Here is a 12,333-nt window from a genome sequence, read left to right as displayed (position 1 = left end):
CTACTTTTGATCTCAATTCATTCTTTAATCATACAACATTCACGATTCCTTCGTGTACGCATTTATTAACTGATTTAGTTTATATGCAATCAGCTGTTAATCCGGCCGGTTTAATTCTAATTTAATCCGGCGAAATCAGCACTGTAAGTACTCTAAACCGTACGGTATATATAGATCTAGTGTTATAATAATAATAATAATGATAATAATAATAATTAGAAGGTATTCGTGTGATGTGATTGATTGATGACTGTATTTGACTTCGGTAAGGCTGAGGGGTGCGGAGCGCTAGTCAGGGCGCGTGAGGGACTTCGATAGCGCCCCGGGGCGCGAGAGCCACACCACCGGGGCGCGAGAGGGGCGCGAGAGGGGCGCGAGAGCGGAAAACGAGGCAGGCGCCAGGAGGCTCGCGCGCGTGAGTGGCTGTGGGAAATGGGAAAGAGCCGTTGGAAGGCTTTAATAATGAATAAAAATATTTTTTTTTTTTAACAAAATCATCTATATATATCACAATACATATATCACAATACATATCAAACACAATCATTCTCACATACTACAACCAAAACGAATATCACACACCACACCCAAAACCCAAAATCACCCTATCTTCGAAACCTTTTTTTAAAAACATGTCTGGAAATTGGTACCCAAACCTAGATTCAGATTACCCTTACGACGATTTATGGTCGGCACCGGAACAACCGATGTTTTATTCGGGGTCGCAACAATCATCCGGCTTTCAACCATCCAACATGCAACCGTCTCCTAACTTTGTAGTTCCGGAGACACAAGAACCGGAACCAGAAGGTGAAGCTGCGGGACAAAGAAGACGCGTCCACCGGAAAAAACAACTTGCAACGGACGGGTCGGGTTCGGCTTCGACCGGAAGGGCGAAACGGAAAATCACTCCGTGGTCATCGGATGAGAAGGAAGCCCTGTGTCGGGCTTGGATAGCCATTTCTGAGGATCGGCGTTGCGGTAATTGTTTTAACGTTTTTAAAAATGATTGTAAATAAAAAGTTAAATAAAAAAGTTAAATGGCTTACAAATTTATTTACATAATTTTGCAGCCGACTACCAAAAGAGCAAGGTCTTTTGGACAAAGGTTAGGGAGACGTTCTATTCGCTCGTTGGGAGTACAGAGCGGAATCCCGATATGATTTCGGGTCGGTGGACCGAAATTAGAAAATTTGTCGGCTTGTTTACTAATCTGTTCAACAGGAACGCCGGTCGTATGAGACCAAGTGGCAGTGACGATTTGGCGGTCTATAATTTCACTGTCGAAGAGTGGAAGCAGGAGTGCCTGCGGAGGTATGGGGCGGTGAAGACGTGGGACGGTGTAAAGTTGTGGGAGAGGTTGAGAAGGTGTGCCAAGTGGGTTGAGCTGGTGGCGCCGGACCTTGATGCGGAAGTAGGGCCGAAACGGACTAAAACTAGTTCGTCTGGAGCGTACAGCACAACGGACGGGTCGGATTGCCGGGTTGGATTCGACCTAAACGTTGCTGGGGAGGAAACGTCTTCACCGCCGAGGAGGCGGCCATTGGGAAGGGACGCCAGGGGGAAAAAACCGGCTGAGGGGGAAGCCGTAAACATCAACGATCTTGTTGAATCCCTCAATAAATTCAACAAAACCCTGGAGGTGGTCTCTGTTGACAAAAAGGAAAAAAAAAGAATGAGAGATTTGGACTTCCTTGCAAGAGACTTCAGCCACCTAAATCCGGTCGACCAAATGCTGATGGAAAAACAAAAGGAACGTATCCGGAAGAGGTTGATCGAAGAAGACGAAGCCGAAGAATAAGAATAATGTTAATGTGTTTTTTTAATTTTTTTTAATTAATGTGTTTTTTTAATTTTTTAGTACTTTAATTTTTTTTATATATTAATGTGTTTTTTTAATTAATGTGTGTTTGTTTAAATAATTACTTGTTTTTTTAATAATACGTTTTTTTAATACATTTATAAAAAAATAAAAAAATAAACCGCTCGCGCCCCCTCTCGCGCCCCTCCACACCATGCCCCGGGGCGCTATCACCACTACCAATACCCATCTTATCAAGTTTCTCTCTCTGCCACACGTCACAATATTATTGGATGGCGCCCCCACTCACGCCCCCTCTCGCGCCCCCCACACCCCTCAGCCTAATGGTACGTAGCTAGCGTTATTCGTACGCCGGTCAGATTTGTTTAGTTTTTAACTTTTAGGTTAAGTAAGGCTGAGGGGTGTGGGGGCTCTAATTGGGGCGCGAGTGGGGGCTCCAGCCAATAATATTGTGACGTGTGGCAGAGAGAGAAACTGGATAAGGTGGGTGTTGGAGCCCCCGCTGGAGCCCCTGGCCCTGGTGTGGAGGGGCTCCAGCAGGGGCTCCAGCGGATTTTTTTTTTTATTTTTTTATAAATATATTCAAAAAACGTATTATTAAAAAAACTCATAAATTATTAAAAAAAACACACATTAAAAAAAAACACATTAATATCTAAAAATAAAATAAAAATTAAAGTACTAAAAAAACATTATTCTTATTCTTCGGCTTGGTCTTCTTCGATCAACCTCTTTCGGATACGTTCCTTTTGCTTTTCCATCAGCATTTGATCGACCGGATTTAGGTTACTGAAGTCTCTTGTAAGGAAGTCCAAATCTCTCATTCGACTTTTTTCCTTTTTGTCATTAGAGACCACCTCCATGGTTTTGTTGAATTTATTGAGGGATTCAACAAGATCGACGATGTTTACGGCTCCCCCCTCAGCCGATTTTTTCCCCTTGGCGTCCTGTCCCAATGGCCGCCTCCTCGGCGGTGAAGACGTTTCCTCCCCCGCAATGTTTAGGTCGAATCCAACGCGGCAATCCGACCCGGCGGAAGTGCTATACGCTCCAGACGAACTAGTTTTAGTCCGTTTCGGCCCTACTTCCGCATCATGGTCCGGCGCCACAAGCTCAACCCACTTGGAACACCTTTTCAACCTCTCCCACAACTTTAAATCGTCCCACGTCTTCACCGTCCCATACCTCCGCAAACACTCCTGCCTCCACTCTTCGACAGTGAAATTGTAAACCGCCAAATCATCACTGCCACTTGGTCTCATACGACCGGCGTTCCTGTTGAAAAGATTAGTAAACAAGCCGACAAATTTTCTGATTTCGGACCACCGACCCGAAATCATATCGGCGTTTCGCTCTGTACTCCCAACGAGCGTATAGAACGTCTCCCTAACCTTTGTCCAAAAAACCTTGCTTTTTTGGTAGTCGGCTGCAAAATGAATAATTAAATTAGATTTCCAGTTAACTTTTTTATTTAACTTTTTTATTAAAAATCATTTTTAAAAACGTTAAAACAATTACCGCAACGCCGATCCTCAGAAATGACTATCCAAGCCCGACACAAGGCTTCCTTCTCATCCGATGACCACGGAGTGGTTTTCCGTTACCTCGGAGTCGAAGCCGGTCCCGGCCCTTCCGTTGCAAGTTGTTTTTTCCGGTGGTCGCGTCTTCTTGCTCCCGTAGCATCACCGTGTGATTCTTGTGTCTCTGGAACAACAAAGTTAGGAGACGGTTGTATGTTAGATGGTTGAAAGCCGGATGTTTCTTGCGGCCCCGAATAAAACATCGATTGGTCTGGTGACGACCATAAATCGTCGTAACTATAAGCTGAATCTAGGTTTGGGTACCAATTTCCAGATATTTTTGGGTATTATATAGGAGTTTGGGATATTATATAAGGGTTTGTAAGGTGAAATTGTGTTTTGATATGGTTGAAATGGGAGTAATTTGGGGTATTATATAGAGGTTTTAAGGGTTTTTTTTTAAAAAAATCGGAGCTCCAACGGCTCTTTTGGGGTGGCCCAACGGCTCTTTCTCTCTCTTCTCCCGCGACCACACTCACGCCTGCCTGGATTTCCGCGCTCGCGCCCCGCTCGCGCCCCGGCTCGCGCCCCGGTGGTGTGGGGTTAGCGCCCCCAGGCGCGAGCGGAGGGGCTCTCGCGCCCAGGTTTGCGCCCCACACCCCTCAGCCTAATGTCATTTGTTTGTAGCTGTTGTTAGTGCTGGTTAATCAGTCAATTGAGATTGAAGGATTAGGTTTTGCTAGTTAATAAATGTGTTCAGGTCGGCTGGAAGCTCGTTTCGTTAGGTGAACTTAACGGACGAACACGGACAGAGGCCAGATTTGTTTAGTTTTCAAATTTTAGGTTACGTAATTTTAATTTGTGAAGCAATTGATTGAGATTGAAGGATTAGGTTTTGTGGAGTTGTGAAATTGAAGAATGAAGTTGTTAGTTGTGGTTTTTGTTAATAAGTTGTTGTGGTTATTTGATTTTGAATGAGGCGATGGATCGTGTACGGTTTTTGAGGTTATGAATGTAGATGGTGAATATACTTGCTGGTTAGAAGATATTGGAAACTTAGTAATTAAACTGTGGATAATATTAATGATGATGCTAAATATTGAAGTTATGTACCTAGATGGTGATTCCACTTGCTAGTTAGAAGATATTGGAAACTTAGTAGTTAAACTTTTAGAACATTAATAATGATGCTAAATATTGAAGTTATGAATCTAGATGCCTAGCTGGTGAATATAGAATATATTGGAAACTTAGTAGTTAAACTATGAATAACATTAAAGATGATGCTCAATATTGAAGTTATGAACCTAGATGGTGATTCCACTTGCTGGTTAGAGTATATTAGAAACTTAGTAATTCAACTGTGAACTGTGTATAATATTAATGATGATGGTAAATATTGAAGCTAATATAGATGGTGATGACACTTTCTTGTTAGAAGATACTGGAAACTTAGTAATCAAGCTTTTAGAACATTGAAGATGATGTTAAATATTGAAGTTATACATCTAGATGGTGATTACACTTGCTTGTTAGAGAATTTTTGAAACATAGTAATCTTACTGTGAATAATATTAATGATGGTGCTAAATATTGAAGTTATGAATGTAGATGATGATTACACTTGCTTGTTGGAAGATATTGGAAACTTAGTAATCAGGCTTTTAGAACATTAATGATGATGCTAAATACTGAAGTTACGAATCTAGAACCTGACCTTGTTAGATCTGATATTGCTGTATTTCTTTTATTGGTATGCAGTTTGGATTATGTTTTAATTTTTGCAAAATGTTCGATTATCATGCATCAAAGTCCCAATATGTTGGTGGCCACCGGGAGAAGTTTGCAAGGTAATTCTTTGTTTCCAATATTGAAAATTTAACTTAGATTTGGCACAATTGGTCAGTTATTTTTGTAGTTATGGACTTATGGTTAAAAAATATCATTACAAAATGGTGTTTGCATCTTGAACGAGATTATGTGATTAGCAAATATCGTTTGGATGTGCTTAAATTCAAATAACCGATAGTTGAATGTTTTGATAAATTCTAATTGTTGAAGTTGATAGATTTAGTGATCAACAATATTCTTTTTATAAAAGAGATGGTTTGTGAAATGGTAGTAAATGTTTCTCAAATAATATTAAAAGAAGAGGTTGATAGGTTAGTTGTGATGAGAAGTTTTGTTGCAGCTTGTTAGGGCATGTGTTATATCTAGTGAGTGCGAGCCTTAGGGCATGTGTTAGACGCCGTTAGCACTGAGAGTGAGAGGGGCTCGTCATCTAGGACTCACGGTTGCTAGAACACCATGCCGCGGTGTGAGGGTAAGCCATGAAGTCAGGAGTGCGCTCATGTCAGTGACCAATTCTGATCTAAAATGGTTGACCAATTATAGAGTTAGACCTCATGCGTTTTTTGTTAAATATTTTATTATATAATATTTCATTTAACATTTATTTGATTTTTTCAAATAACTTGTACTTGTTAGTTAGGATAAAATGAAATACATGGTTTTGCTTAAATTTTTGGACAACCGAGTCATTTTGAAATTAAGTATTTTTTAGTCTCGTAGACGGTTTTCATAGTTTTTGCGCGTCCCGCTTTTGTTTATTGTTTAAAAATTATATTTATAAATAAATACTAAATTATATCAAGTATTAAAAAAAAATTCACTCTCTCACTAACTAGGTTTAATGCATGGTTAGTGAGAGTGAGAGTGAGTGACACTCTTGCTTACGTGTCACCTACTTGGCTCACACTCACCCTCAGGGCATGTGTTATACCTAGTGAGTATGACCCATGTAGGCTCCAAGTAAGAAGGGGGCACACACTCACTCTCAGTAACCATGCGCCATACCTAGTGAGTGATTGATTTTTTTAAAAACATTTTAATACAATTTAGTAATTGTTTTTAAAATATTTATTAGTAATTAATTCTAAGCAATATGTTGGATATCATCTTCACAAGTCGGTTGGAATGTTGGATATTAGCTTCAAGCACGCGCCAAAAATTTGAATCCGTTTTAGAGACTAAAGAGTACTTTATTTTCAAAACAAGCCGGTTTCGATAAAATTTATATTGGATGTTCAGAAAAGAAAAACCAAAGCCATGTTTTTTTTGTGTTATTTAACACGCTATATGAGAAATCAAATTAAATATTAAAAAAATTCATGAGGAGTCACCATGTAATTGGTTGGCCATTTTAGAGGAGAACTGGTCCGGCTTACCCTCACCCCGGTGTGGTGTTTTAGTGTGCGTGAGTTCCAATTGGCAAGCTCTCTCTCACACTCAAGATGTATGGCACATGCCCTAATGGAACATTGAAACTTATTCTTTGACCTTCAAATAATCAAAAGTAGAATCTGTTTATCCAAATTTCAGATTTGGATTATCAATTTCTTACTTTGTTTTGCACGTGAAGGTTGGACGATTTGGATTCTAGATTATCATCACCCGCTTCTGGCGTCGCAATGAACAAATGTGGATTCGAGGGAATAACTCGTTCAAGCCGCGCACATGCTACCCCTTCTAGATCATTCAAAAACGGAATAAGAAAAGGGTCAGAAGGACTTAAATCCATCGGTAGAACACTCGGGTTTGGGGCCGTTTTTCCCGAAGACCTAAAAGCCTCAGAAAAGAAAATCTTGGACCCACAAGATAAATTTCTACTCACATGGAATAAGTACTTTGTTGTCTCGTGTATTCTGGTTGTATCCATAGATCCACTCTTTTTCTATCTTCCGGTTTTTGATGAAACAAAAACATGTCTCGGTATTGACCGGAAGTTAGCTATTACAGCCACGACTTTAAGGACGGTTGTTGATGCGTTTTATCTTATTCATATGGCGTTTCAGTTTAGAACTGCTTATATTGCTCCATCATCTAGAGTTTTTGGACGGGGTGAACTTGTGATTGATTCTGCACAAATTGCTCAAAGATATCTTCGGTGGTATTTTATCATTGATTTCCTTGCTGTGGTGCCACTGCCTCAGGTTAGTATTAACAGGTGTTTGGATTTGTGGTTTTGAAAGTGATTATGAGATACTACAAAAATAAAAAGAATCAGATAATCAGCTGTAATAAACCAGGTCACGAAAGATGATGTGCATATAATATTTGAAGTTGTAATGGCAACCTAATAACATTTTTTTTACTGTTTGGAAAGAAAATGATGATTTTAAGTAATGAGAGTTAAATTCAGTTACATTAAAAAACGCGGTAAATGGTTAACTTTTCTGTAGAACTAACATGATATGTTTTATTTATTTAGTTATTTTTGTATTTTGTACTGCTAAGATGTGAGCTTATTCGCCCTACATGTTGAATATTTTACTGATTAATAAAACAAGGTTTACTAACATTTTTAATAATTTTTCAGATTGTTGTTTGGCGATATCTGCAGAGGTCTAAAGGTTCAGATGTATTGGCTACAAAACAAGCCTTACTTGTTATTGTTTTACTTCAGTATGTTCCAAGGTTTGCCCGAATTGTCCCTTTGACATCGGAGCTTAAAAGAACTGCTGGTGTAATTGCTGAAACTGCATGGGCTGGAGCTGCTTATTATTTGTTGCTATACATGCTTGCCAGTCATGTAAGCTATTATATTTAATCAAATGTTTCAAGACGGGCGGGCCAAGAGAGTTGGGTAACGGGTACTATTTTACGGGCCTGGTTGACCCTGGACACTTTTTGTCCTAAATTATATCATGAGATTTAATGCATTAAAAAACCCACTTGATTATATTTTACACGTTTTGAGTCTTTTGACCCATATAACACATTTGTTTTTTCTTTTCTTTCTGCAAGCTACTTGTATGCCGTTTTAGAAATAAGAAATAACATAAATAAGCCATTCTTAAATCGTAAGTAAATGTAAGGGGTGGTGTGCATGAGTCTGAAACCGAACCAAAACCAAAATTTTGGTTTTCGAGTTCTTGAAAACCGTTTGGTTTCTTAAGTTTGGGTTCGGTTCGGTTTTTCCGTTCAGGGTTTAAATTTGTTGGGCCTAAATCTTTTGTTAATTAATAGTTAATTGATTATTATACATTTGGGTAAAATATTGGAGTTACACTATTTATTAATATCTTAAAAATTACTTAAAAAGTTCAAAGTAAAAAATGAAAATCTATAAATTCGGTTCGGTTTTGGTCTTTTGGTTTTGTTCTCGGGGCTTAAAATTTTTGTGCCTAAATCTTTTTGTTAATTAATAGTTAGATTATGATTATTATTCATTTGGGCTACAATATTTGAGTTACGCTATTTATTAAATCCTTAGAAATTACTTCGGTTTTAGTTACATGTAAAACTAGAAAATGAAAAACTATTAATTCGCTTCGGTTTTAGTTACATGTAAAACTAAAACCGAACCGAAACTCCGAAAGTTTAGTTCTTGTGAAAACTTATAACCAAACTGTTCGTTTTTGTTTGGGTTTAGTTTTTCCGGATCAGTTTTTTCGTCATGCATACCATACATGATACAAGCTTTTCTTTTTCAGATAGTCGGGGCCTTCTGGTATTTATTGTCCGTAGAACGCAATGATACATGCTGGCAAAGAGCTTGTAAAGGCATTTGTAACAAAGATTTCTTGTACTGTGGAAATAACCACATGGATGGTTATGATAAATGGAGCAATGTCAGTAGCTCGGTTTTAACCGCAGCTTGTACCACAGATGGTGATAACCCGCCATTTGATTTTGGGATTTTCGAGCAGGCTCTTTCATCAGGGATCGTGTCATCAACTAAGTTTGTTTCTAAGTACTGCTACTGCCTGTGGTGGGGACTACAGAATTTGAGGTATAATTTATTATCTCTTCACTTGGTTTTTAGATATCGTTTATGATTTTTAACACTTAGCAGAATGAAATATTTGTTTCTGTGACAGCACGTTAGGGCAGGGGCTTGAAACCAGCACTTATCCTGGAGAGTCTATATTTTCCATTGCTCTAGCCATTTTTGGTCTCATCCTCTTTGCTCTTTTAATTGGAAACATGCAGGTGATGCCACTACTACTTACCATCTTGATATTGTCTCGTTGATTTAAGTTACAGGTCGAATAATGGATGGTTTGGGCTGGGTTGACCTTATCACATTCTTGACCAATTCTTATAAATGATTAATGCGCTAAATATAGTTATACTTACAAAACACTATCCTATAACTATTATTGTATTTATCTGAAATTTTTAAAACTAGTTTTTAGGAGGCTATAAGCTTTAAAATTACACTTTAGGCAACTTTCAACTTGTAAGACCTATTCAACCCATTTCCAATTTAATTAATTTATTTTTTTAGATTAGACCTGCTAAGGACGACCATAATAATCGAGCCTTGTTGCTCATTAATGCTAAAAACAGTTGTATACAGTTTAGTACTACCCTAAGATGATAGTTACGCTAGTCTAATATTCCTCTGCAGGATAAGGATAGGGGATGGCCCCACAGCTGGTCTCGTAGAAATAGAAGTTGAGTCGGTAGAGGTTCTGTGAAGATGTCAGCAATCTGATCATTTGTTGATATATATTGCACACCAAGATTTCCTTTTGCGTCTTTTCTTTGACAAAATGAAAATCAATTTTAACATGTTTTGTCTGGGCTTGATTGGCCAACAGATATGTTGTACCCAAGTCCCAAGTTGGCACACCATAATGTGGGAGCAGATGGTTTGCAAAATCAGTTAAAAAGTTTCATTCAAGTATGGACCGAAATGTGTGGGTCAAGTAACTAGACAAAACAACATATGGTGTTTACATTCTTTAGAAGTATAGGATGGTGCAGAGGTGGAAAAATGGGTGGGTCAGGTAACTAGTCAATGGTTTCGAGTTGAAAGGAGTCACTTTTAGGTTCAGATCAGGTTGGGTTGAACCTGCAAACACTCTGTCTATTATATATATATTAATAAATAATTAATTCAAGTATTTGATTAAAGAACAGTATTATTGTACAAACAATCTAACATCTTGAGTTAATCAGTTAAAATGGTTTAGGAGGTTGTATGAATAAAATGTAACTTGTAGCTAATTTCTTTTAATAATTGGCCCATTTAAGATAAAACACAGCCCAGATTGACCCATTCATAGGTAAACGGGTCAAAAGTCCCATATTTTGAGTTCCTTTTCTAAATTATCTATTTTCTCAGCTACTTTTGCTTCATTAAGGCTTACTTCATATCAAGTGTAGCAATCAATAAATCTATATTTTGCCATTGATCTCACCTGGGTTGCCAATTGTGTTACCGTTAACAGACATATCTTCAATCACTTACCATACGACTTGAAGAAATGAGAATCAAAAGACGGGATTCTGAACAATGGATGCATCACCGGCTACTTCCGCATGATTTGAGAGAGCGTGTGAGAAAATATGATCAATACAAATGGTTGGAAACACGTGGAGTTGATGAGGAAAATTTGGTTCAAAATCTTCCTAAGGATCTTAGAAGAGACATTAAACGTCATCTTTGTCTTGGTTTGGTCAAAAGGGTAATAACTCACTTTTATTTATTTTTCACATGAGTGCATTTTAGTCATTTCATCCCTTTGATCTTCAAGGGCAACATTGTAGTCCAAGAATCATTTGGTGAAATTTGAATAATTAAGCTTATCAACGAAGTGAATGAACACGAATGAAGCATGTTCGTGTTTGTTCGTCTAACTTTAACTGAACAAACGATCGAACACGGACAAATAAACAAACAAGGTTTTTGTTGTTCGTGTCCGTTCATTAAGAAAATGAACATGTTTGTAATATAAACGAACAAAATAGCTGAACATAGATGAACGAACATAACTAAACTAACAACAATTAAAAGTAAATGTGAACAAGAAGTTGGGCCTAAAAAGTTAATAAATAAGACTTGATTGCAACGGGTATTATTTTAATTTCTAAAACTAGACTAAATTGTAATGGACCTAAAAAAATTTTAATGAATACATTAATGAGCGTGGACAAATAAACTTAACAAACGTAAGCTAACTAACATAATTGAACATAAGCAAACAAAACTAAACAAACATAAATGTGCAAAAAGTTTTGTTCATGCCCGTTCGTTTATTAATGTAAACGATCATAAACGAACTTGTCGCTGAACTGTTAATGAACTGTTCACTAAATATTCAGTTCATTAACATGCCTATGAACAATTAGTATATTCAACAAATTGATTTATTATTTCAGTTATCTCCTTATAGGTCCCCTTATTTGAAAACATGGATGAACGGTTGCTCGACGCGATTTGCGAACGTTTAAAGCCGTGTTTATTCACAAACAACACTTACATCGTACGTGAAGGCGATCTGGTCGATGAAATGCTTTTCATCATACGCGGTCGTCTCGAGAGTGCAACAACTGACGGCGGGAGAAGCGGGTTTTTCAACAGTGGGTTTCTAAAAGAAGGCGACTTTTGCGGTGAGGAGCTGTTAACATGGGCCCTCGACCCTAAAACAGGGTCTAACCTCCCGTCGTCCACTAGAACCGTAAAGGCGCTAAGAGAAGTGGAAGCGTTCGCGTTACCAGCCGATGAACTTAAGTTCGTTGCGGGCCAGTTCAGGCGGCTTCACAGTCGGCAGGTGCAACACACGTTTCGGTTTTACTCGCAGCAGTGGCGGACTTGGGCGGCATGCTTTATTCAGGCGGCCTGGCGAAGGTATTCAAAACGGAAGATTCTAGAGCAGAGGAGGAAGGAAGAGGAGGGGGCAGAGTTAGCCGCCGGTAAGAACAATGGAAGTGGTTCGTACAGCATCGGGGCTGCCTTTTTGGCTTCTAAATTCGCTGCAAACGCTCTTCGTGGGGTCCACCGGAACCGAAATTTGAAGAGTGCTAGAGAGTTGATGAAGTTACAGAAGCCACCGGAACCGGATTTTACTGCTGATGCTGATTAGTGATTTGTTGTATCTTGTGTTGTATGTTAATAACATTATATCCTTACTTTAATACTTTGATATAAGTTTTATAAGTTCATAAAAATATCCAAACATATAAAATTATTAAGTGCTA

At 38.4% G+C, this 12,333-nt stretch overlaps 1 protein-coding gene across 2 annotated transcripts; it reads left to right on the top strand.

Annotated features, from left to right (window-relative positions):
* On the top strand, nucleotides 1–12,323 carry LOC143598832 (putative cyclic nucleotide-gated ion channel 5). 2 transcript variants are annotated; one of them, XM_077076945.1, is made up of 8 exons: nucleotides 18–143; nucleotides 5,104–5,192; nucleotides 6,764–7,334; nucleotides 7,721–7,933; nucleotides 8,838–9,136; nucleotides 9,225–9,336; nucleotides 10,584–10,820; nucleotides 11,529–12,323. In XM_077076945.1, exons 2-8 carry the CDS (start codon nucleotides 5,131–5,133, stop codon nucleotides 12,216–12,218), a joined length of 2,184 nt encoding a protein of 727 aa, XP_076933060.1. In that variant the 5' UTR covers nucleotides 18–143; nucleotides 5,104–5,130; the 3' UTR covers nucleotides 12,219–12,323. The 2 variants fall into 2 exon arrangements, with proteins under 2 accessions (XP_076933061.1, XP_076933060.1); XM_077076946.1 differs by lacking the exon at nucleotides 5,104–5,192 and having other exon boundaries at nucleotides 1–143.
* The last annotated feature ends 10 nt before the right edge of the window (nucleotides 12,324–12,333 follow it).

The sequence above is a fragment of the Bidens hawaiensis genome, unplaced genomic scaffold, assembly GCF_021521415.1.
Source record: "Bidens hawaiensis isolate Kalapana, Puna unplaced genomic scaffold, B.hawaiensis_p1.1 tig00050900_1, whole genome shotgun sequence".
NCBI classification, from domain to species: Eukaryota; Viridiplantae; Streptophyta; class Magnoliopsida; order Asterales; family Asteraceae; genus Bidens; species Bidens hawaiensis.
Note: the sequence above shows the minus strand (reverse complement) of the source record. Positions and strands in the feature narration are given on the sequence as shown.